The sequence below is a fragment of the Cyprinodon tularosa genome, unplaced genomic scaffold (genome assembly GCF_016077235.1).
Source record: "Cyprinodon tularosa strain WSP-4 unplaced genomic scaffold, ASM1607723v1 ctg812, whole genome shotgun sequence".
Lineage (NCBI taxonomy): Eukaryota > Metazoa > Chordata > Actinopteri > Cyprinodontiformes > Cyprinodontidae > Cyprinodon > Cyprinodon tularosa.
The window spans coordinates 229,270-257,065 of record NW_024039577.1 but is presented as its reverse complement, the minus strand read 5'-3'; the positions used below and the strand labels follow the sequence as shown (position 1 = coordinate 257,065).

Below are 27,796 nucleotides of genomic sequence, written 5' to 3'. Positions count from 1 at the left end.
GAAGGAATTTGCAAGGGAAATGTCTAAATTTGCATGGAGAAAAAAAGCTTAAGAATCAGTCATTTGAATAGAGCTCATTCATTTATAATCATTTTAGTATTATAATTTGATATAAAATTTTAATTGATCCCTTTGTTATGTATGAGTTTTGCCAAAAATCTTAATAGGGACATTTTAATAGATAAAATATAACATTTCATCAGTGCAATTAACTCATCAGCCCTTCTCTTTAGGGTCGGCCCCCTGCTGTGCCCCCTCACCTATCGCCGGTCTGCCATTAAAACTTGAATTTTAATGCAGCCTGTGCATTTAAAATTTAATTATTGAGAATGACACTGCTATTACATTTCACTTGAGAGTTCCAGCACAGACTTTCTAAATAGCTTAAATTTCCAGTTTAAGATTCAAAGAAATTTGTTAAATTACTTTGTAAACGTGCAAATAATAATTTCATATATTGTTGGTTCCCTTGACATACAGCCATATTCAGTAAATGACAATATTATTTCATTTATTACGATAACAAAGTTCACTGAGTAAACACATAATACAGTTTAATAACAGAAAGAATTATTTTTCAAGATATCAAATAAAATAATTTAACAATTTTTATTTATATTAATGAAAATACAATAATTGTGTGGATAATTTTAGAAACAGAAGAGAAAGTAGTTTTTTTTTCTGTTTTAAGACAAACAAATATAATAGGCAAACAAAGCAGCTGCCAGAAACAGCTGTAGTTTGCTAATGGCTGTGCAGTTGGAGTTGAAGATACCATCATAAACAAACCTACTGTCATTTAGACAAGGTAGACAGCACTGTGTGGATAGGATTTAACCTGATTTTCTTTGTCAGAAAATACAGAGTTTGGTGGAGGCATCAGCAATTACCTGAATTAAAGACTACAGTTTGTTAGACCTAAGGGTCAACAGTGTAATGAACTAAGCAGTAAAGGAGCACCACAGGGAACTGTACTTTTACCCTTTCCTTTTACTCTGTACTCGTCAAAATTCTAGTACCAGACAGTGTCCAATTCATCTGCAGAAATACTCTGATGCTTCTGTAGTCATCGGGTGCATCAGAGATGCACAAGAAGCTCAGAACAAGGAGCTGGTGAACCGCATTTTGAAATCTGATCTTGAATGTCAAAAAAACAACGGAGATTTCAAAAGAAACAGGAACAAATCAATGAGTACTGATGTGACGCCAACTACATGGTCATTCTACCTACACAAGAATGCATGTCAGAGTAATAAAAACTAACAAATCCTGGATAGTTTTAATGCGATGTAGTGAATCAAAACACCACTCAAGGAATTCGGTGAGCCATTTTGCCTAAACAGCAAACCACAAGGTCAAGACAATAAGCAGCATTTTTTTCTAAATAAAGTCAGGAAAGTTGTTTAAAGGTAGTAACTTAAAAATACATATGTTCATGTGGATAAAGCAAACGTGCGATTAAAAATAAGGCAACAACTCTCTCTACAGACTGGACTGTAGAGAGAAAGAAATTGTATCCATGATCGGGGAAAAAAAAGAAAGTTTTTAAAGCAGTGGCTGTTTTGTTTTTTTATTTATTTTTTTATTTTCCTGAGAACAATATTTTATTATAACTGTGCATAGATCTTAAGACTCACTCTTATAATGTAATATACCATAGGCTCCTCTCTGGAGTATTGCCAGTCGTGTAAGTGCATCTCAAGCACAGAATCTAAATACATGAGCAGCAGTGCAAACGGTTTCCCTGTGGTCCTGTGTGTGACCACAGGGGAAAAAAGCTAACAAGGCAGGGCATACTGTCTCAAAGGAATGGACTCACATGGCCAATAAAACAGATCAGAAGCCCAAATCACATTTAAAAAAAGAAAAAGGAGTTATATATTTTTCTGTGTGCTACATATGGATACAGGGTTAAAGAAACAATTATTTTAAGTTGAGATTGAAACTACTTTAGGTTCAAAAATGACTCATTTGAGCAGTGCTAAATGCAAATCTTGTTGCTTAAAAAAATAACATCCTTCTGGTGTGTATGTGAGGTGTTTGGTCAGATTTACTTAGATGTAATTCTGTGTGTGTGTTTGCCGTTTTTCCAAGGTCAGACAGGCAAGGATCCTGGCCTATAGCGTGAGCCGAACTGCTTTGCATTCAGTTCACCTGCCACAGACACATGACTCATCATTTGAATTATGGGTACATTGTGTGAACAAAGAAGTCTGGCACTCTGGGGTTGCAGCAGCTGCAGCTTTAGTAGCAGCCGCACACTGGAGCAGCTTGGGTTAAAGCATCCATGATGCTACGAAAAGGAAAGGAGGCCACTTCATACTTTGAAGGTCACTGCACTACCAAAAATGGGGTCTCTCCAGAGCTGAAATTAATTAAGGCGCCTGTTTTAGAGACATCATTGAGAGCCACAGTTGGAAAGATTCCCCTATTCTATACAGAACAAAGACAAATGAAAAATCTATGCTTATGGTCCCGATTTTCTTGGTCCCTTCTCCTCCCCCGAATCTTTCCTTTTACAGTTTAGGACTTACAAAAAACAACTGCAGTCGTTCTGTAGGCTCACAGCCACCCATACGTCTATTAAAACCCAGATAGTTAAATGCAGACACCCATATCTCATTGTCTGCTTTTAAATATTACTACAATAAAAGGAGAGTTTTTATTCTGTTCAACCTGTGATGCAAAGCAGGGTTAAAAAAAAAATGTTTTGACCGAAAAAGCAAAAAAATAAAAAATAAACATAGCTCCACAGATACCAGGGCTTAATTCAACTTTCGGTTCCTGTCCAAGTTAATACATATTATATACATACATATATTTGATCTACAGTTTAAGCTTTATTGAAAATCTGATTTATTAATTTTATAAGCTGCTTCTAGAGTCAAGCAATGGTTTTTAAATATATTAGCAGGTTTTAATCATAGAGTCCATCAACCAAACTTACTTTAAATAACGTTTGTCAGCTATAGAGGAGCATACTATTGTTTAGTTGCTATTATGTTAAAAATTAGAGCAATAAAATTTTATTCCTAAAAGAGTCCATGTGCATATGCAAATTACATCCCTAAAGGCTACTTTTTAAGTTATTTTCTTTTCTTTCATTTCTGAAGTCATTTCACCAACCCAGCAGAATTTACTCATTTTACAAGTGGTTATTATACAAGTACATGGAAGTAAATCAAATAAAAAAATGTAAACCAAAAACAGTCAAAGTTCTGAAGATGATTAGTATAATCTCTTTAGTTCAGCTATCAGTAGCAGTCTCCATCATGGCTTCGGTTGCCATATGAGTCAAACTCTACATCAAACCTCTAAAGTTCAACCCTTATTGTTGAATGGAAACATATGGAGAGATGCAATTAAAAATAATAATATTTATTTCCAATATCTAAAATCAGGCTGGTCCTAATATAAATTTGGCTGAGTAAAACATTTAGTAGTCCAGCAGAATCCGTTTTTTTTTTTTTTTTTTTTGCCGTATACCAGCTTGTAGGAGTTGACAAAAAAGCTTTGGTCTCAGTCTGTGTAGAGTTTGCATGTTCGCCCCACATTTGCATGCTCTGCCACTGGCTGCTCTTTTTTAACTTCCACAGCGCGGGTCAACAGGACACTTCTAATCATGACCATAGTGTTTTGGGAGGCAGTGGAAATGTTTAAATTTTCCAGAAATGTCTAAATAAACTGTTTGTTCAAAAGGTATAGCTCCATTAAAGGTATAGCTAAAATATTTGTACAAGTACTGAGAATATAGGAGTTTAAATAATGTAGATTGCATTAGGACTCAGTCTTAGCTGTGTTTGAAATATCCTCTGTCTCCCTCGCTCACATGAAAACACATCGTAATTAATTTATCTGTCTTCATAACACTTACATAAAAGTATTATGAAACAAATCTGCTCTTACCTGTTATGGTCATTCAAGGTACAGTTTGTACTAACAAGCACTGGCTGCTGCTGTTGCCACCTTTATATGATATGAACATTTACAGTATACTGCCAATTAAAGCTAAAATATGTAATGGTAAAACAACAGAATTTAAGGTATTTAAAGGTACAAGAAGTTACAGCTCAAATCTGATTGGTTTTAAGTCTTATTCTATTGATGTCTGTTGAAAATTGATAAAGTGCATATATAGTTTTAAAAAGTCTGTTTTTACAAAATATTATGTAAAACTTGCAGTTTGGGAGGAGATGAACAAGGTTAAACTTCCAATTCCAACAAAACAGGTACTTAAGACATAAAAAAAAAAAAAACACATTAAGTAGTTTAAAAAGCTATAACATCTAAAACTATTTGCTTAGTATAATAGCGTTAACATATGATGTTAAGTTACGAATTCTATAGAATTTTGTTTTGTTTTATTTATGCAATTGTCAGCATTAGCTTGGTAGTATTGAATTTAAAATCGATGGTTAAGGTTAATTCTCTATGTTAGCTTAAAGAGATATGTTAAAAAGTTTGAGTACGCTAACTTGGTAAGCTCAGGCCAATAAAAGTTTCTAAACACTACCTTTACTTAAAAAACATCTAATGTTTTAAATCCCTATATTGTATACTTCGATTTCTAAAGGTGCATCCACACCAAATGCAAATCCTGAGAGAAACTTGCCAGTTTCATTTGGGTCATTGAATCAGCTGTTTGTCGGTTTTACCTTAACATGGCGGACCTTGATTTTATCGAGCGAGACGTGATTCTTATTTACGTTGGAAAGCTGAAATAAAGGGACCCGGGCAGAGAGAGTACCAGAGACAGGACAAGCAGGCCACTTCATAGTGCTGTCTATATGTATCGGTCATTGTTTTCACAATTCAAAGCATTTTTTAATACTGCTTTAGTGTCTGTGTGATACAGATCTCACATTTAACGAATTAACTGCTGTTGAATCTAAAATCGGCATTGAGCTATTGTGACATTTAGCATTTATCTAGCTTACCAGAACACACCAACCTTGTTCTGTAAGCTGGATTGTCGGGAGATTTTATGTCTCACAACAAATCCATCTTGACAGACTCCCGCTAATAAGTCTGTCTCATAACAACCAGCGAGTCAGACCACTGACATGCAAGCAGTGTTTTTTTTGGGAGAGACATGTAGGAATGACAACAGTCAGAAGGGCCTTGCTTTGGCATTACAAACATGGCTACGCTGAAGGACTCAACTGTCAATACCGCGAGTGATTCGGTTTTAGCTAAAATAGTGACAATTTCTCGTGCATTTGTAGCTGTAAAAGCTGTCTGCGTTTTTCTTCTGACAGGACTTGGAAAAAGTTTGATTCATCAGCTAACGAAACGTCATGATATTATGGAAGGCAGCCATCCCAGATTGATAACGTAAAAATCAACTCAGTTCTACACAAGTCAAGCTGGCTACTGCCAGGTTAGAACACACCCAGCCCTCTACCATTTACTGGTTGGCCGGGGCAACGAATTCTCTCTCCCAACACGTCAAATACTGACGAGCAGGGTATATGTGAAAAAATACTTTGTGGCAGGTACGTTACCTGACGATTATTTTAGTTATTGATTAATCATGAATTACCCGATTAGTTGTTTCAGCCCTAATGCTAACACAGCAAACTCAGGCACCCTAAGATTAGGATTTTTGTAAACTATGTAACAGATGAAAAAAATAAGAAGAAATAAAAAAACTATAAAATATTTCTTTTTGTTTACACTTGTGTATACAAAATAAGAAAATAAAATCTGTCTAAGTCTAAAAAAGCAGCCTCATTATAAAGCATAGTTATATGAAAAAATGGGTGCTTGTTCATAGCATTTGGACAACTAAGCTTTAAGTTTGTAAATATTGCCCTGTGCATTTACTTTTATGTTGTTTATTTTAAATGTTTATTGTCAAAGAAGAATGTACTTTGAGAATACACTACAGAAAAAGCTATACTCATTCTAGCATGAACTCAAAGTTGCTAGACTGCAAGTTTAAATGCGTCTCATATCGGTCAAGCAATGGTGGACAGACAATCCAAGAAAACATTTTACCTTCTTGCTAAATCATAATTTAATTCTGACACTTAGCTATGTAGAAAAACAGTCAAGCTTCAGTATCTCCACAATAAAACAGCATGCTTTACTGAATTCACTGCTTGTGAATCTAATAATTCTGCAGACTTTGTCTTACAAAAGGTAGCACAGTTGACGCTATTTAAGCTAGTCAACTCAGGCATCATAAAAATAGTGAAAACCAAGGAATCAACTTTTATCCAAAGCTGGTGGACAAAAATCAGTTTAGGAATCAAAACCTGACCATAATGATGGGGAGCTTTACTGGAGATAACCTCTTTGGTGATCCCAGTTTGAGTTATAGTGAGAAAAGTAATCTAGAAGATAAACTTAGGATCAGGATGGGTGTAAAGAACACTGAACGTGTTGACAATAGCCACACAATCTGCAAAAAGTTTTTTTCAGTTCACTTCGGCAAACATAGATGTCCATTTAGACAAAGAAAGACTCATTAAAAAGATATAGAATCACACAAAACTGATTTACTTTTTTCGAGCTGTTCTAGAAAGTCATAGAGTTAGTTCCCTGGAGCCTCAGAGGAAGTACATCTCCAGGGAGAGCAAATCTCCTGGCTGGATGTTGCTCTGATTAAAGAGTGAAAACCCAGCAAACTGACAGATGGCAGCACGAAAAGTAGGACTTCCGTGTCAACTTGCTTTCAGGACTGGAGTTCATGTAGGCTACGTGTTCTTTTACAGCTCAGAAAATTAAGGACAATAGCTTTTTAACAGGAGAGAAAGCTTCCACGGCCATGATAGATGTGCCTGATGAGTTTTGTTCTGTTTATAATGAATTTGGTGGATGCAAAATGTGTTGTCTTTGAAACTAGTTCAGCTTAAAAGGAGGTCACTCATTCTTAGACGGTGCAAGTGGGACTTTATTGGATGGTCTGATTTATTTATTTTTTCTCTGCTATGATGTGAGGAAATTGTCCCTGCAGATCCACTTTGAGCTCTGGACTGCATCTATGCTCTGGATCATTGCTATGGTGATGCACTCAGTACAGTCCGCTGTGACATTGCTCTACCTTCCTATTGAAGCGGCGACTCTGACCTTTGATGTTCTAATTAAAGCAGAAAGGGGAGCAAATTGCCAGATATGCCCCAGAGCCGCCATAATGAATGCAGCTTCATCCAGATGGCCAAAAAACTAATGGACATCATTTATTGAGAGAAAAGGCTTAGGATCACCCTTCTTAGAAGCCCAATGGATTCTGAAATGTCGCAGAGGTTTTTCATCTCTCCAAACTCCCATTTATTGTTTTAGAACAAGGTCTCAAGTTCTAAAATAAGGAACAAAAACAATGCTTGTCATGTTTCCTCCCCCATCCCACCCTTTCAAGTCTTCTCCTGACTTGACAAAGCGCTATATAAGTACAGGCAATTTATCATTAAAGTCACATGTATAATTATGAGGGGGGGAAACTATTAAAATCTTGCCACCAACAGTTTGATGAGGCAAAACAAATATCTTTACTTTCTGTATTTATTTAGATGTATACTTGTTATTATTGGACAAAGATATTTGTAACTATTTTAATAATGTTTACAAAATCTTTGTGTTTGCTATATATATTAGAACTAGAATATATTTAGATGAGCTTAGAGCATCCTAGCTGTATGGGAGACCCCATTCTATAATGGTGAATCTTTGGTTGTTATGTGGAGGACCTTGGTTTGAATCCTAGTTTTGCAGCGATGCAAAGGAAATCTGCCCTAAAACACTTTGCCAAGTCTGACGCACAAGTCATCATCATCATCATCATCATCATCATCATCATCATCATCATCATCATCATCATCATCATCATCTTTATTTGTAGAGTGCTTTAAAACAGCTACAGCTAAAAAACACACAAAGTGCTGTACTTAGCTAAAAATAATAAAAAATACTGCTGCAACTTACTATTATTTTCCAAATCGATTAATCTGTTGATATATATTTTCAATTAATAATCAGACAGCAGAAGGTTCCGTAAATAACAAATTATTAAATTTAAGCGGAAATTAAGGTGAAAATAAACATTTTCCACATGAGGAGTTCTGGATAGGACATATTGACAGATGAGAAAGTTTTTTAATCTTAAATGCAAAATGTTTAAATATCTTATTCACAAATTTGGTATAATCACTGCTGTAAATCGTTTCTCTGTCAGCTACAAGCATATTTCAGAGTCTCTATACTCCAGTTACGATTAATTGATTACTAAATTAGTTGACAATTATTTCAATAATCGACTAATCTGATTGTTTCAGCCCTAAATATAAGACAATAAAATAAAGAAATACAGCATAAAAATATAAAAATAAGGTAATAAAAAAATTTATTTAAGCTAAAATATTGTCTTGCTGTGTCATACAAACAAACATGTTTTAAAAACCAAAACTTTAATACCAGATAAGTCATGGTTGCAGTTTATCTGATAACATCATTACACCACTGAGAAAACTGTTGTTTCATGTGAAATAAAGAATTTTTAATGAATAAGATTTCATATAAAAGAACTGTATGCGGCGATATGTACATTTTGGGCTCATACTATGAGGCTGTGGGTGGGCGGCACTCCTCTGTTTCACTCCTCTTAAAACACATATTTAACAAACAACAAGATGGAAGTTGACATTGATTGTTAAAACTAGGAAGCTGCAACAACTATGTTCAGAAAACGTCTTCCAATATTGTTGTTAATGCAGATATATTGCGCATTTTATTTTTCTTATTTTAAACCACTATTATGAGACACGAGGCTCAGCTCATTTCTATGATCATTTCCACACACCCTTCTCAAAATAAACAACAATGTTTCGAAACTAAATCATTAATTACATTTCAGCAATTCGTCATCTGAGACATCCAGTGAAAACAAATTAAACTACTAACACACCTTGAAATAAATGAGATGGTTCATGTGAGACAAGGCAATCCTCACTACAGCAACTAAAAAAAAACCCAGTATGCCCATTATTTCATACCCAGAGGTTAGTTTTGGTAAATCATGTTTAACTAGGAATCATTCTTTATACTTAAAGGAACACAGAAAAGAAATTTAAGGCATGAGAAACAAGAAATAAGCTAAAAAAAAAAAAAAAAAAAAGCCCTTTTATTACTATAGCACTCAACCCACTGAAAAACACATCTCCTACTCCAATATGTTTAGATTAGTCTGATAAGTGACTAAACCAAATAGTTTATTCTATTATAAGAGTTTTACTGGTTTCAAATACCCCTGTCTTCATTCTGCAAAGACTCTTTTGTTATGTCAGATAAAATGGGCTCTAATCTTTGGAGGTTATTTGCTGTGTGCACTCTGTCAGAGTGGGACTGGAAAATGTGTGGGCAGGTGGATATTTGCTTCCCTGTAACTCCTGTATTGGCAGTTTTCCCTCTTTTCTAGTGCAGCGTCCTACCTGTGCAGTCTATAGCTGGAAGGAAGTCCTCCATAATAAAGCCCTGCAGAAGTTTGCTAGTTTCGAATACGGCAGGTCTGTCCTTGAAGAAGAGGACGTGAGTCATAATCTTTGAGGTTGGCCCTGCTAGCTGCAGGGGTGTGTTAGTAATCGCTGATTGTTGATGTGACTGATCTAAAATAAACATATTTTAAAGCGCTGGCTGCTTTCAGCAAAACCCCATGAGTGGTGCTTAAATAATTTCCACCTGAAAAGCAGCGTAAACAGAAATAATTCAATGAATGTCTGAATTGTATTTGAAAACTGGGGCAGAGGTAGACTAAATATAAAATTAATTATCTTCTGCATCTAGATCTCAAGCTTTTGAACTAGATTTGGTCGTTAAGGTTTGTTTGTATTGTTTGAAATGTGATTGTTTGCCCTTGATGTCCTTTTTTTTTTAATTAAACAACAGATGCATATTTTATACAGTAGACTAAAATGAAATCATTATATGGCACTGAGAGTAAAGAAAAAAAATTGTCAGCTGATCTAGAAAAGCATACCAAAAATAGTCATTGCAAAAAAAAGCTCAAACTCTATAGGCAAAGAATTATGTGGTTTAGCAGTTATAGCTATGCAATTATAGAGGAAGATATTGGCGATACAATAAGGATCAGGATGAAAGTGTCATGATACGATATACCTTGATGCATTGACAAAGATAATATATTGTGATCTTTATAATGATATAGTTACAGAAAACCTCATAAGATCATGTCGTTGCTCTCCTGCAGCTGTTGCAGAGTAGATGAATGAGCGGTGTGCTGCCACCTAGTGGCCGGAGGTGTAAGAGTTATATAAAAGTGAGACAATGAAAGGGGGTTGCCCTAAGAAATATTTTTACGTTTAAGATCCAGTCAGCTGTATTTTGAATCTATAGCAATGTTTTTAAAAAAAATATTGCGACACTGGCATTTTGAATTGATTGAAATATTGTCTAAGGAAATATCGCAGTATTTGACACAATCCTTTTTTTCCTTACACCACTACTATATATATATATATATATATATATATATATATATATATATATATATATATATATATATATATATATATATATATATATATATATATATATATATATATATATATATATATATGTACATATATAGGCTGGAAGGGTACAATCTACTTAGACAACAACGTACTAAATGACTAATTTAAAAATGGCATTTTAATGTTATAGTTAAAAGTAGTGTTGCACCGATACCGATACCAGTATCTGACAGGGCCCCGACAGGGCCGATACTGCATAGCCAGGTATCGGGTTTCGGTATCGGGGCCAAAAAATGGCATCGGCGCAACACTAGTTAAAAGATCTGATACCGGACAATCCCCAATGTAAAGACAAGAGATAGAAAATATCATATTTCTAATTAAAAAGAAACACAAAAACAACATTAAGTTATGTCACTAACATTACATAAAAAAATATATCTGTTTTTAAACAAAGACATAAGGTAATACAGCAGATTTAGTGGGAAAATATTTTTCGAGAGGTTGTTCTTGGAAAGCAGCCCTATCAGGCAGTCGTCAGAGTCTGTGGTTTATCCTCTAATAAACCCATCACAAGCAGCTCCTCTAACACCACCCACTCTTCTAATTGTGTCTGTGTGTATGTGTGTGTTTGTCCATACTGGATTGTTTCGTGAGTGCGGTAGGAAGCCGGATCTACCCCCTAGTTCTTTACAGCTGTGGGAGACGTTTCTGTTTAATGAGGTCTAGAAAGGCTTTCCCCTCAATTACTATCCATCAGCTCCATATGTGTGTCAGTGTTTGTGTGTTCACCATCAATTCATCAGTAGTCAACAGAAGCTGACTGTGATGTCAGAGTCCACAAACTTAATCCTGGATAAACTTGAATCGTCCCTTTTCATTTTAAAGGCGTTGAGACCAGATCTTCTAAATATCACACCACTCAAGGCTGTGTTTCAACTCTACTCAGAAGTGACTCATAAAAAGGGGGGGATTTTCTTCTCTTCGTTGCACTGATGACGGTGCAGAAGTGACCGAGAATCGAGAGGTATCCTTGCAGATTTCTACACAGCTCTGAGGGAGATTAATCCACACCTAATCATTTGAATAATGAATAACAAGCAACTGTTCACTCTGCTGTTATTGGTTTGACACCAAAGCAGAGTAATTAATTTTAAAAAGTCACTGAAACATTTGTTATAAGAAACATGTAGCTCACCATGAGCATGATCAGTAGATGAACTCTTAAAAAAAAAAGGGAGCACTCAGTGCCCAACTTTGACAACTTTTTATTGATCATTGATTATTTTAGAAACTGTTTCTTAAAGTAAAGTTTCAATTAATCATATTAATACACTATATCGCCAACTCAACTTCTAGTTCTAGAGCTCTTTCTGCAGAGTCAACCTACATCTTAATTTGGCCCTTTAGATTATTGCAAGAACATTGTGTAGAGATCCTCATGGAACGGGTTTCCATGGCTGTGCAAACCACACTCACAAAGTTCAATGCAACATGTCAGATGTAGGGGTGTAAAGTAAAGGAAGCTGCCACTGGACTTTAGAGCTATGGAGGATAGACTGGCACAGATTTGGTGTTAGCTAGAAGAATGGTACTTGTCTGACTATACTGTGAAATCACCTTCACTGAGTTTGATGTTTAGCATCATTTACTTTCTGGATTATCTACAAAGTTCCATGAGACCCAGAATACTTAGAAGAAGACAAGACCATGCCTTTGAATTGTAAAGTTCACCATCACTGCGGACAGTCTGTTTTGTTTATTACCATTTTTTGCAATCTATAAATCTGTTAATACATGCTCTTTTTTTTCCGGTTCAATCAGTTAATAGACCAGTTATGGAAAGTAGTTATTATCATAATCTTTTCATGGTTTTATTTATGGCATCAATAAAAAAAATATGTTTTATAGTGTCAGGATGGTTACCTTTCCTATTTAGTCCACTGTTGGTTCCATGAGAGCATCAGTATGTGGTGTAATTCCAATGTATGATTCAAATACAGTTACTTAGTGTAGTTTACTGATAAGAGTATACTTTTTATCCCACGGATGCCAATTTGAAAACATTTTCTAGGGAATGTTAGTTGGGCTTTGAAAGCAGCGACATGGAGTCACAGCCATGCTGACTGAAAAAAGTTGACAAAGAAGTTTAAAAACTTTTCTTTTGTCATTTTTATTGTATTGTTGTTTTATTGTTGTAAGAAAAATTAACTAACTCACTCCTAGAATAGATATTTGCATTTAATCTTAAATAAAAAGAACTAAGAATAACCTTTCTTTGTAATTTGACTAATTTTTGGTATTCTTATCTGAATGTTTCATGAGGTAGGGTCCAAGTTTCTCCTCGGTACTCAAAGTGTGGCTTTAAATGTTTCTTAATTGAAGTCAAGTTAATTGAACTTGTTGCTAACCTTAGAGATAAACTTCTACTGCTTTTGGTCGCCGCTGTTTATGAATCCCACACTAGCAATTAGGTGTGCACAAACAAGAAAGTAACAGCTTAGGGTGTAAAAAGTTCTCCTCAGACATTTCAACCAGCTGCTTAGAAGGGAAATGGATAAAACAGCATCGTTATAGCGCACACCACACAAATAAGCTGTGTCCACACCTCCAGACTCCTAACATGCAAACCACTTCAACCGCCCCCTACCACACACACATACACACACAGAGAGGGGGGTCTCTGTCTTCTTGCACAAGTCTATTATTAGATGTTCAACCCAGAGACAAACTAATGACACACTGGGATGAATCACCAGAGTTGCTGCCTCCGACTATCATTACACTCGCAGCACAGCTACAGCAGACAGGATGCCAACCACCACACACATATAAAAACACACATACCATCAGATTGTTTCTACAAGTGCAGTAAAAGTTCTCATAAATCACATTCATCAGGTCTGACTGCAGGTTTTCACTCCAGGAGTCATTGCACGAGAGGTGGCACACACACTGGATAGGTCCCTATTCCATCACAGGGTGACATAGAGACAAGCGAAGAAGCACACACACACACTCACATCTAAGGGGAATTTATAAAAGAATGAACCTTACACTCATGAGAGTGAAAGGTTACCACACACATGAACAAGCTTAACATGTAGATTTCATGGAGAGAGTCCTTCCGACTGCATACTGTATATAAGTGCTACCAAAGGAGCCAAAAAGAACTCCCACAGTACCAGTTGTTCTACGTCTGTTAGCTCACATCAGGGTGTTTTACCCTTTAAAGCCTGGACCATTGAATAATTGGGGAAAAAAATCTATTTAATTTTTTTTTTTCTATTAAGAGATGCCATTAAACTTTCATAAACAGTATACAAGTTTGATAAATGACTTGCATATTTTTTTGGTACATTAAGCCTTTTTTTATAATCTATTATAGATACTCTTTTCACTACATGTGTCTGTGTAAGTAAGGGTTTTCAAGTACAAACATATCAGACTGAAGACACACAGGTTTCAAAATCTCATGTATCCAGTATTACACATTTGGCTTTAAAGAGTTAAACAAATCAAAAGTAATGAGATGTAAACGTTCATTTTGCAACCATGCCTGGTAGAAGGAAGCAGGAAGGAATTACACCAGTCTTACATCTGTTTTTCTTTTTTTTTTTCCGATATGATACTGATTTTGTAGCTTTGAATTTACTCCAATACCATATTGACCTGATGTAAACCATACATACCTTTATTACTAACATTTTGTAACATGGAAAGTTTTAAAAAGGCTTGATAAAAAGTTATATTACTCAGAGAACTATAATCAACAATAATAGGCATGAGAACAACTATATAATTTAGTTTTTGTTAAAATGTCTACTTCTTTTCTGCACCACTGTCTTTTTTAAATTAATGAGAAATTTGTAGCTATGACTTTCAAAATAAAACTATAAAAATAAAATATTAAATCTATTCAAGGGATCAATGAGTTATGTTTCCGTGCCAGTGTAATTCAACTGAAGAAATTTAATTGGCTTTATATTTATTTAGTTCAGGGGCCATAAAAGGGGGCAGGACCATTTCCCCAGGGGCAATGTCTAGAACAGAACATGAATTAAGATAGTTATTTAAGATAGAAATTTTAATAGCATCTTTAGGGTGCACTTACTGTTGTTCATGAAATTATCAATAACTATCTGTGAGGTGTTGCTTTGTAAGAAGTTTTTTTTTTATCAACGATATTTACCTACTTCTCTTTAAACCAATAGTGATTGGCATCTGATTTGTAGTTTTGACTTAGAAGCACATCAAAATTAAATGCAGAATTAACAGACAATATATTTTTTATTAACACAACAAAAATTATAAATCAACTCTTATGTAGCATTATTCAAGGAATGTACGTCTCATTAAGTATACAGTCTCCAGTCTTAAGTATACGAGTACCAGAAAAACACAGTGTGACTCTATTGAAACTGGTGTGTTGATGTGTTCTTTTTTAGTATGAAACGCTATTATCAAAATCCACCTACACCTTTCTGCTTGACTGAGGCATGTATAGCCTTCTGGTGCTGCTGTATTCAGGCTGGTCATTATTACAGAAGTCTGGGTTGTTACTGTGACAACTACTGCACACACTGTAAAGAAGTGTGGAAGAAGCACACAAAGGATACCTTGTCACGTCTACGTCTTCATTGTGAGTTTAAATGCACTCAGAAATGAGCTTTAAGTGGCTCCAACCGATGTTAATGGGAGCCTAAGTGATACATTAGATGGCTTATCAGCCCTGAATGAGACCTGATATATGATCCGCGTTCCCTCAAACTGAGTCCAAACAAATACTGCAGCTGCTTACGTCAAACACTGAACAAGGAGACAGCACTAAATCCAGCAGAAGGAGAGATTGATCCAGACTTTTAGATTAAAACAAAAAATATATATTTTTTTTTTGTATGGAAAACATATGAACGTTTGAAGGATAGAATATCAATAAACCATTAGATAGGAGTTAGAAACCCAACATGTTCCATCCATCATCCATCCATTTATACATAAAGGATCCAGCTACACCCTGGACAGGTCAGCAATCCATTACAGGACTATACATGTTTCCACTGCTTATTTGGTGATTGTATAAGTTAGACAAAAGTTAAAATAGCTACAAAGCAATAGAAGCAGAAACTTCTAATTAAAAATGTATGGTTTTAAAAAGGAATTCAATTTGAAGGATAAAGTCAAAAAGCATTTGAGCGAAAGGCCATTATATCCTTTTTTGCTTTGCTCAATTTGGAAGGGCCAAGACGAAAGTTCTGACTTGTCAGGACTTTTCATGTGTCACGGTTGGGTGGGGGTTTTTGAGGACCCAAATGCAGAGATCAGGAGGCAGATATGAGTCTTGCAGATTTAATAAGGCAACTGAGGCAAAAGTCCTAAGTACAAAAATACAAAGAACCGAAAAATCAGAAAACATCAGGGGAAAACTCACATTGGGACATGGGCGTAGGTTTGCATAGGGACCATAGGGACATGTCCCTACCAAAATTTGGGACGGACCTATTTGTCCCTACCAATAATTGGATGTGAACAACATGTTTATAATTTACTATACAGCAGCCGCTTCTTTTCCTCTCGCAGCTTCTCTGCCTGGTAGCTGCAGCTGCCTGCTCTTTCCTGTCCCTTTCACATAGCAGCGCATCAACTGTGCTGCACGGTTTACCTCTCTGATTATTCTGCCTTAAGTTCCGCCTTCTCTCTTTCTGATTGCGTGTTTTCTAGTCTGTATGTGCGTGCGCGTGGCTGCTTGGAGCGCGAAAAAAAAAGACGCTAAAATAAATTAATATTGGGCTACGTAACTAGTCCAAATTAAAAAAAATATATTATGTACGCTAAAACAGGCGAAAGCTTCTGATTGGAGTTCTGTAAAGAAGCAGGAGAGAGTTTTTTGATTTGTGGAACTTGAGAAATTTAAGTTAACAACGTTATGATTTCTGTTATTTTATCTTTTAATCAGATAGCCAAAGGCTCCTTAAAGATCTTTTATTAAATGAAACCAGGTGAAACAGAAACGTTTAAACGTTTCCTTTGGAGGAGTTCTGGATGGAGAATATTGACAGACAAAAACTTTTTTTTTTACTTCTTAAATGCAAAATGTTTACATATTTTTTTACAATCTTGGTATAATTCCTGCTCTAAGTGGGTCGCTCTGTCGGCTAAAGGCACATTTTAGTGGCCCTATACTCCAGTTAACCATTAATCAATTACTAAATTAGTTCACGATTATTTAAATAATTTGTTAATATGATTGTTTCAGCCATAGATAAAATACATGAAATTAGCTACACAGAGTAACTACAGCCCAGATGTACAACTTCTAATATTAATATTTTAAATGCTCAGTGTCAGTTCCTCTTATAGTTCCAGTGCACATGTAAATACAATACATTTATTTGCCGTCCCTTGAATGTATTATTTTGCATGATCCAGAGAGAGCATATTAGATTAAAAAAAATAAGAATGGGTTTTACCTCTGTTTACCTCTGCACAATTCTATATCTTCAGAAGAAAACACAGGATAAATCCACATATTATAGACTATATTTGGTTAAACAGACACTGTCTTAGTCGCAGGTAAATTTAAATGCAATCCTTTTCAAAGTGGAAAAAGTCCTAATTCCGCATTCATCAGAGCCAGTGATGCTTTAAATATTGATAAACAGCATCTAGTGCATGTAGATTTGTATTAATGTAGCAAGAAATGCTGCTGTTCTCTTTAAACAAAATGAGCCCTAAAGCTCACATTAAGCATAAAAAAGAGCATGCATATTTTTGCAAAGGACCAATGAAACTGAAGAATAGTGTCCCTACCAAAGTTGAAATCAAACCTACACCCTTGCATTGGGAGCCAGAGATGAAGAAGCAGTTCCTAAAAAACTTTTTTTTTTTCAAAATAAATCCTGCTCTTTCTTATAAAGTCTGTTCAAAAGTTTAATTTCAGAAAAGTTTCACGTAATTTTGTTAAAATCTTTTTAGCCGTGAATGTTTTCTTATATCAAAGTCAAAAGCACCTATTTTGAGCTTTACTGTCCTTCTTGGGAGTTCCTATGATATACTAGAGTAAAATTCACCAACTAACAAGTGAAGTGTACAAGAGAAGAGTAGTGCAAAAAAATAATAATTTAATATTAAAAAATCTAAGATGACTCATTAAGCTCCAAATGGATGTTTTCCAGAATAAGCTTGACACATACAGTTTTAATGACTATTTTAACAATGGTTCACAGTCAGAGCTAATATACTAGTGCCAGTAATGCTCTGGTCTAAAGCTTGATTCTAAAGGTCTGTTTTGAATATTCACACCATCACAGTCTGACTTGCATTTCCGCAGTAATAAACTAAAAATGTTGAGTCTGTAGTCACATAATTATCTACCTGAGGTATGATTAGAGCCACTTTTCAGTTACCAAGGATTCTGAAAGTCCAACACCAGCTTTGACACAGTTTTCCAGGAGCAATTCTAATTTCCCATGGCCCCACTTTGGTTCTGCTCAGGGTGTTGGACTTTCAGATTACATGGAGATGGTTAATGGATATGTAATGTGCAAAGCATTGATCATTGTAGCATCCTGAATTGTAGGAAAGTTACAACTGTAGAAGTTGCAATGACAGAGAAATCCAAAATTATGAAAAGTTGATACACGGAAAATAAACAATTAGGTTTACAAGCAATAATTTAGTTCTGCAAAACTACGATATCTGCTTGGTTTATCGGGATATAGCCTATTTTCCCATTGTACAAACATTTCAGACATGTCAGCTCCTGCTGCACTAACAGTCAGCTTATCTTGCTAGGTGTTAGTTGACTGTGTAATTCTCCCACTCATTTTCACCAAGTTTAACATAATGTAGTCAGATGATATCTAACTGTTAATCTTTGATTTATTTAAGTGTTATTTTTGAATGAGCTAACCAGTTTGGCTCAGCTTAATGTTCGGCTCCATAAAGGGATAGGGTTTATTTAAGTATAATGTCATATTGAAGATCCACAGGGTAAATTTGGACATTAGTTATTCAGTCCTTGTATTGCCTCCAATGGCAGTACAACTGTTGGAGTTCCTCAAGGACTAAATAAATAAAAATAAAATGGAGCAACAGTTCGCAGTTCAATTTTACAGCTATTGTGACTGTTTGGGTCTTTTGTTGTTTTTCTGGTGTGAGTAAACTTCCTGTCACAGAAAGGATCTTTGAAAATTTCTGAATCAAGCGTGTACTTAAGGAGACGAAGGATCATCTCTCTTCACCAGATTATAACCCCTGATGTCATTCCAGCTAAAGATCTAAACCAGGAATATCTTTTTTGTTTAAATTTGTCTTCTTATGAATCTCTTTTAATGTGGACTCTGCTATTGTTCAAGACGATCAGGGAACCTCACTTGGTCTGTGATCTTCATGGAAAAGGTCTTACCTGTGTGCAGCAGTTCTCAGTCTTCATCACCTGCCTGCCCTCTCTCCAGCACGATGTCAGTCTGTAAAGACCGCTGAATCAAATCCTTACAGATCCATGCTACTTCCCCTTAATTCCCTCAAGTAAGGAAATCAATCAGTCAACAGTTGTCATCAACCAACTCCTTCCTGATCAATCTTCTTCCTCCCCTCAGACCGACCTGAACGTTTAACTGAATTCCTGCAGTTCTCAGCTTCCAGATTCTTGTTACCTTTGTAAAAAAAAAAAATGTTAAAATTCATGGGTTCTCCGTGTGATTCTGCATGTGGGTAAAAAAAAAAACACAAAAAAAAAAACATGACAGAATCATCTGGTCTGTCTGACCCAACAGAATCTCCCTCAGGTCGTTGCAATGAACATGAATTACTTCGTCCCCACGATCTGTTAATCCACTTTTTGGCTGCACAGCAAAGATGTTCAGATCAGCATACGGAGCAGTTTACAGAAATGTTCCAGGAGCTGCTTTACAGAACCACTCCCGCGGGGTCTACCCCTCTATAGCTGGCGCAACCGCCGTACCCCACACCCGAGCCTTATGCGGGTGAAATTAAAAGGTGTTGTGGATTCCTGTTCACTATATTGACACAATGTTCACTAGTTTTCAGTCGATCCCCCAGGTCTTTTTCCGTTTGATAGGGATCAAATTTCATTTGAGATTGAATTATTGAGAGCTTATTCAGGGCTGAAGCAAGATTTGGGAGTGGGTTTATATTCCAAATTTCCTTTGACCAGTTTATCTCTGAGTTCAAACATACATTTGGACATGCCGAGTCATTTTCTGACATTTCTCATAAGATGTGGAATTTAAAATAGGATAAACAGCCAGTATCAGACTTTGTCATTGAGTTTTGAACTCTAGTAGCCTCTTCAGCCTGGAACACTGCAGCTTTAAACAGAGCTTTGCTTCCAGTCTTGGACAAAATAATAAAGGTTGAAGTAGTGTGCAGAGATGAGCCAAAAACTCCGCAGGAACAATTTCCCTGGCTATTCTCACTGACATCAGACTTCCAGAGAGAACTCTGGCAAGACAATGGTATAATTTACCTCTGAACCCAATCTCATCTTCCAGATCATTCACAAAGTTCTGAATCTTCCAGGCCAGATGTAGTTGTTACCTGAGAAACGACAACATCGGATGAAAACTGGAATCCGTACGTATTTCTGTGAGGGGGGTCGATTAATTTCTTCCTACGCAAAGCAGCTAAAAGGGACCAGTGGGCAGTTTTTAAGAACAGATCCTTCAGCATTACATTACCCAGCTCTCCCCTATTGAATCAACTATTTTCCTCTTTTGCTTTAATCGTTTCTGGTTGTGAACAAATCCTTAGGGATAACGATTAAGCATAAGGATTACTTCTTCCTGTTGTACACCTTGATGAACTACTTCATGTCCTGGCTCTAGATGGAAATCCTTTGCATGTTATCATGCACCGACCAGAACCTCTGTTGTCGCAATCATATTGAAAAAAAAATTTTTTTCCTGTTCTCTTCATCCCTAATTTTTTTTCCTGTTCTCTTCACCACATGAGTATCATGACCTTTATCTAGTTTTCAGTAAGTCTAACGCTCTCTCTCCTGCCTCACTGCCCATATAACTGTGCTATTGATCTGTTTCCTGGAGCTCCTCTCCCTCCACTAGCTTGTATAATCTATCCAAACCAGAGAGAGAGAGAGAGAGAGAGTATGGAGAAGTACATAAATGAGTCACTCACTGCTGGAATTATCTGCACTTCTACTTCAATTGTTGGAGCAGGTTTTTTCGTTGTCTGGAAAAGCGATGGATCACTAAGACCTTGCATCGATTACAGGGACCTTAACCAAATATCTACTTGCTCTTCTCTCAACATCTTTGAACTGGTTAATGGCTCTCATTTCTTCACCAAAATGGATCTCCAAAACTCCTACCACCTAGTCAGACTCAGAGAGGAAGACGATTGGAAGACTGTATTCAAGACCCCCCCCCTTGGTCATTTTGAATATCTGGTAATGTCTTTCGGTCTAATAAACTCATCTCGAGTTTTCCAGTCCCTTGTGAGTGATCTCCTTAGAGACTTTTATATCAGTTTGTATCCGTATACCTTGATGACATGACATGAAAATATCCACATGTGTCGGTTCTCCAACATCTTCTAAAGAACCTACTCCTTGTCAAAGCCAAGAAGTGTGAGTTTCATGCAAAAGCAATCAACTTTTTGGGACACATTCTCAAGGTTCAAGGCATTCTCAATTGGCCTACTTCCTCAACTTGCAAACAGCTACAACATTTTTTAGGATTCGCCAACTTGTACTACAGTTCATTAAAAATTAGTCAAACTGCTCAACCCCTCACTAGCCTTACCTCCTCCAATAAACATTTCATTTGGTCACCCGAAGCCAAAGGGCCTTTTTCGTAGCTCAAGAAAAGGTTTGCCAATGCCCAGATTCTGATCCAGCCTCTGATATAGGAGTGGGTGCAGGCATTTCTCAAATGTCCTTTAACAATATTAAACTTCATCCATGTGCCTTATTTTTTCCGCCATTTGTTTCAAGCAAAAAAAAAAAAAAAAACTACAATGTGGGCAAAAGAGAGCTCTTTCAGTAGCTAAGAAAATGGCTTTTGAAGAGTGGTGCCACTGGTTGGCTGGAGCTGAGCTTCCTGTTACTGTGTGGACTGACCACAAGAATCTAGCCTATCTCCAGGAAGCAAAACATCTTCTGTAACCTAGAAGATCACGTTTGACATTCTTTTCCCTTTTTAACTTTGTCATCTCTTACCATTCAGGCTCTAAAAAACACCAAACCAGATGTCTAGGCGATACTCTAGTGACCAGGAATCCAATATCTCAACTGTCACTCAACCTTCCTGCATTGTGGAGGCATTATCATGTGAAATCAAGGATCAAGTCCTGGAGACCCAGCGGCCTAAACCGGAACCTGGCACTGGACTATCGAACCAGCTTTACTTTCCTGCTTCCATTACGTCCCGCCTCGTTCACTGGGCCCACACAGAAACATTCTCCTGCCATCCTGGAATAAACCTCTCAAACACACATTTCTGGGGCCCTAGAATATATAAGTATTTTAATAGTCATGTTCTAGCCTGTCCAATGTGCGTCCACAACAAAGCTAGTCACCAGCCTCCCACCGGTCTTCTTGGGAAATAGCCTATTCCTAAATGTTTTTGGTCTAATCTTGCCTTGGATTTCGTAACTGGACTACCACCATCTAGGGGTTTCACCATCATCTTCACTAAAATGGAATGCTTTGGCTTCTCCAAAGCCTGCCACCTTATTCCTCTTCATCGACTTCCATCTTCCCTTGAGACAGCTCAGCTCCTGATTGAGCATGTTTTTCACCTACACGAAATCCCTTGTGAAATCCTTTTGGAGTGGGGCCCACAATTTGTCTCCAAATTCTTCTGTCTTCTTCTGTCTGGAAGGAGTTTTATATTTCTTGGGGGTGAAGACTGCTCTCAGCTCAGGTTTTCATCCCCAAACTAATGGTCAATCTGACCACGTGAACCAGGAGCTTGAGGCATCTCTCTGCTGCCTCTTTTCATCACACCCATATTAATGGAGTACTTAGGTGTCTTGGGTAGACTATGCACATTATTGTCACACCTCCTCTGTTACAGGTCTATCTCCATTTGAGTTGTCTCTAGGATACCAACCTCCCCTGTATCTGATGAGAACGACATTGCAGTTACCTCTTCTAAACACCACATTTGACGCTGCAGACTCATCTGGAGACTGAAGGTTTCTGCCTTGAACCTGTCAGTGGAAGCAAATCAACGTCTAGCCCAACAGACAAGAATTCATGCTCCCCAGTACCCACCTGGCTGACCACAGCCTTCCTCCATTTCCACACTAAGAGGTGAGCCACAAATCCTTTGAAAAAGAAAGAAAGAATAGCTCTCGTAAACCTTTTACCTGCTAACATGTGGGTGCGGTGTCTTTTAATATTTCAAAACTACAAGTCCCACGAGTGTCAGAAAAAAACATACAATGTAAAAGCTTTGAGAGATGTAGTTGTTACTGAAGCATATATGAACCCAATACATTTGGATCCTCACATGTATGTGTTCCTCAGGATGGGGGGTTGGAGGGGTCATCAGGCGAGCAAGATGTTAACGGCTTAATGCTCAGTGACCTTATATCCTCCAGCCAATCAAATCTGGACAGCGTGAAGGAGAGAGTATGAATCTCCAGAGGGTAAGTATTGATCCGACTGTGACAACTCCTGCAGTTTCAACAAACAAACAATGAGCTGACTACGGTGCTTTGCTCCAGTGTTCACACAATTGAGATCATTTACATTGATATACTGGTCATGCTATAATGCCACACTTTAAAGTATTTATTATGATTTATGAGATTTACCAACACAAAATAGTACCTCAATGTGAATGGTAGTGAAAATGGATTAAGGTTCTTAAAATTTTACTCAAATAAAAAAACTGAAAGGTGTGACATACATATGAATTCCCTTCCTTTTTGCTTGCCTACACTTTAATAAAGTTTGGTCAAATCTGTGACCTTCAGAAGATTCTTGTTAAGTAAATAAATGTATCTTAAGAGTCATTATGTCAGTTTTACTGAAAAAGCTGAATAACTTTTCTATTTGACCCTTTACGACTAAAACATGGTTTGATGAGCAGATGCATCTATAAGCCTGTAGCCTATTTTCCTGAAATTACTACGGGTCGGAAGTTCCTGAGCTGTTCTGTGGATGTGACGTCATGCGCGTCCATGTTAAATGGGTCCAACCTAGCAAACAATCAAAGTGTTATATTCAAAATGGATTTTGGGGATACTCTGAAGTAACCGGCATCGGGCTCAACACAAGCACCAATGGCAACACCACATAAGGTGAAAAAAGTATAAAAGAAAACTTAGTAAGTACGAGCCTGAGCTACAAGGGAGTGCAGAAGAGTGCTGCAGTTTTATGTCTTACCCACAGGTGGCAGTATGATTAGATAGCTCTGTTATGCCTGTTTAATACCAGTTTAAAACAAACTTTTCTGTGAAGACTGTATGAGTTTTTTAAAGAAAACAAAGAATATTTGCTACTATACACCTCCCAAAACATGGTCGTCCACTTAAAAAAAGGGCTCTGGAACATTTAGAATTCAGAGCCCTTTGCAGATAGAGCTAAACCCAAAAATGATCTGTCTGTCTGTCTGTCTTACTGTCTGTCCATCCAGCCAACTATCTAGCTGTCTAAATATCTTTCATATGTCTTACATTTCAAAAGATGACAAGCAAAAACCTTTTGCAAAACAAAAACATCTTTTTCATCTAAAATTGATATTAGTGAAAAATACATGTGCAAGGAATTATTTCCTAAGCAAACAAATAGCTTAAGATAGGATATTAGTGTTTTAAGTGTCTTCGTGTATGACATTTGTTTTATGAAAAAAAGCTTACATCTGCCTTTGTTTTCATAACGATTTTTAAACACCGTTTGATATTTATAATCTTTTAGCCAAAGTATTTTGGCCATTGTTGAAGATCCAAATGGCCACTTTTGGCTTTGGAACTGCAGGTTGGGAACCCCAGACCCAAACCAACCAATTTATCAGAGAAGGAGCTGCAGAGATTCACACCTCAAGGAAAGGTTAATAGTTGTCCTTTTGACAGGAACACTATTACCTCCTCAAAACACAAAGCTGACCTTTATGGATGAGTGGGAAGATGAAAGCCATATGAAGTCATAGTTGCAGTCTGGAAGAAAACATTTATGGGACACAGCAGGCATATGCAAGGAAATTCTCCAGCCAAATGACAGTAGGATAAAACCTTCGGGCACAGGTGGGGAAAAATTAAACTAAGATACTGCCTAATAATCTATCAAAACAATGGAAAATGGTGGCGGCAGCATGTTGTAGGGATGTATCTCTTCATCAGGGGTAAAGAAGTTGATTAAGGTCGATGGGAAGATGGACAGAGCAAAATAGAGGACAGAAAGAAAACATGTTCAACTTCAAGCAGGACAATATTAGCGTGAGCTATAAATGAATGGTTCAGATCAAACACATTCATGGGTTAGGTTGTTTCAGTCAAAGTCTACTCAAAAATAAAATTGAAAATGAATGAATGAATGCTCTGCACAGGCGAATGGCCAGAAATATTAATATTTAAACATGGAAAAGTAGTATAGACATATCCTAAAAGACCTGCAGCTGTCATTCAAGGTATTAAATCAGAGAAGAAGACAAACCGACTCTTCAAATTTTTATTTTTGAAAAGATTTTGTTTTTGAAAAACTGCAAATAAAAAAATATTAGAATTTATGGTTCATCATCAAATCCAGCTTAAATACATAAAAATATGTGGTTGAAAAACGTGGCAAAGTAAAACCAATGTGTATGCTTTTTATTACAGTCGGGTGGGTAAAATCATTTTTTCTTTTCTTTTTGCATTTTCAAGCAGCAGTCCCCCTGTCACTTTGTGCCCTACATGAGTCCATCCAGCTCCCTCTTCCAAGCACAGTTGCTGCACCTATCTTGGCTTCAAAAACCAGGCTAGGCAGAAGCGCACTGAGCAAAGCGCTTTCTCAATTTTAAGCCACATCTATTTGCATCTGAGATATAGCTGTCAGTTTATAATAGTTTATAATATAAAAAAAATGCCCAGCTTTAATTGAGGAATCTCCTTTTTTTGTTTATTGTTTTAGATACATCTGGAGTTCCCTCTCAAATGAGAGAGCATTAACTGGAAGAGCACCCCAGCCATTTCCATTTCATATGCCCATTAAGGGCTGCATGTGAGTAACGATCGACTCTAATAACATAACCGGTGAGGTTATTTTTAGCCCGCATGAAGATGCGCTCAGCAGTGGTGATGGCGATGGCTTCCTCAACCCCCCCTCCTTCCTACACCACAATGACGCTGTGATGTTACGCAAAAGCAGGGGTTCACCTTTTGCAGACCTCCAGATTTCCACAGAAGCAAAAACAGGCGCAGGGAACATACCAGGAGTCTAAAATCAACGTGAAGAAAAAATGCATCACAGAGAAGAAGAAAGAGGGAGAGGCGTGTATTAACTTCTGCTTTTGGCCCAATTTAATTCCCTGTGACGCCTCTGCAGAGGCACTTGTCTGAACTTGGAGTTGGACACACCCTGCATCCCGTCCTGTGTGATGGTGTCGCGCACCTTTACAAAAATGACCCCAGTTTCAAACATAACATCACAACACACAGTCACACCGATGAAACACGGAAGCGTCAGCGTGTCAGGACAGAAAAGCGCACACTTAACTATTTGTAGAGGTGCTGGAGACACAGGTCCAGGCATTCCCCCTCCACTTCGTCCTCAGACACCAGGTCCGACAAGGGGCGCATTGGCACCGGGTCGCTCTCCTGCAAAGGCATCCTCATCTCCCGGACAAAGAGCTCCAGGAACCGTCGGAAGGTTTTCTCCTCTGCTGCAGAGCCGGCCATCATTTCTCATTCCTGGACAGACAGACACAGCTCCGCCCGTCAGGGACAAACACTAACTTGTCGGGTGTTTAAAAAAAAAGGAGAAGAGTCAGAACACTTTAACCTCCAACTAGTGTTGGTGTTACCGCGTTGCCATACTACCTGAATAACTGGGTAATACCGGAGGAGCGGGGCCCGTGGACTGCCGGGGAGTCGGAGAGCGGCGGACTGGAGCGGAGGAGCGAGCCGTGGATTAGGTAGACGGACTGGACGAGCTGTCACCGGCTGGACTGAGCCCCCATTCAGAGCTGAGCGGGAGCGCGCGCCGCGTTATCAGGGATTTCGGCTGATCTGAAGGTGACGTCAGATAGCAGACGGCGGTTGTCACGCACGCGCACGCAGCCTGCGCTCCCTGTTTGACGTCGGAGAGCTTTTTGTAGACATGCCATCACGAAGGTGCATTTTCTTGTTGGGTGGGCGTAAAACGACCTTTACCTGAAATAAAGAATAGGCACGTAAGCAATAATAAATAAATAAAATAATAATTACCTTTACTTGAAAAAGAAATAGGCACTTTAGAAACAAAAAGAAAAGAAAAAAATGGTTTGTCTTCTCCCTTATATGCATTATTTGTTAATTAACAACTAAAGTCTGATTAGGTTTTCCCTTTAATGAACTTTGCAACAAGACAGAAGAAATGGAAACAAACAATTTCAATTTAGTTCAGTTTATTTATATAGCACCAATTCACAACACATGTCATCTCAAGGCACTTTACAGTCCACCAGATCATGCAGTCAAATTGACTCAGTTTCCCATCCAAGGAAAACCAGTTGATTGCATCGACTCATTGACTCGAATGCAATCCCTCACACTAAGCATGCTTGTAGCGATAGTGGAGAGGAAAAACGCCCTTTGAACCCCAGTCAGCCGAGGCCGACTGGGGTTCAAGGAGACAGAAGCAGGGATACAAAAAGCAACTAAAACGGGGCCCCATCCAGGAAACACACAGCCAGGCAGAGGAGCTCCAAACCAACTTCCATGTCAGAAGATGAAGAGAGCGCATCCAGCCAGTCACAGTCAGAGAAACAGCACTACATTGGAAAACAGGCTGATCTCCAACATCTATAAACAGATTATTGATATCTCTCAATAAAAAGTAGCATCATCAACAACCTAATTTGTTTTAGTATTATTTACTGCAAATATTTTTAATTAAAGTCTGTAGTTTGTTTGTTGGATCCTCCGTCTCCTATCTTTCTTCCTTAAGAGTTGGTTTTGCTCCCTAACAGGGCTGAAACAATTAATCAGATGAACAGCAGTTAATCGATTATTAGAATAAGCGTGAATTAATTTAGTAATTGACTAATCATTAACTGGAGTATAGATTCCAAAACAAGCCATTATTTAAAAGAGCAATCAGCTTAGATCAGTAATTATGGCAGTATTGTAAAATAAATAAATAAATACATGCATAAATA

At 37.4% G+C, this 27,796-nt stretch overlaps 1 protein-coding gene across 1 annotated transcript in view; it reads right to left on the bottom strand.

The window, feature by feature from the left end:
* LOC119774436 (protein phosphatase 1E-like) overlaps positions 1-26,663 on the bottom strand; it is a gene marked incomplete at its 3' end in the record, with an annotated part of 55,421 nt that extends 28,758 nt beyond the window's left edge. Inside the window, exons 1-2 of the mRNA XM_038271951.1 lie at positions 26,478-26,663; positions 26,155-26,348 (exon numbers count right to left, since the gene is read on the bottom strand). Coding sequence (XP_038127879.1) covers positions 26,155-26,339 — 185 coding nt within the window. The remainder of the gene's footprint in view (positions 1-26,154; positions 26,349-26,477) is intronic.
* Between the last annotated feature and the right edge of the window lie 1,133 nt (positions 26,664-27,796).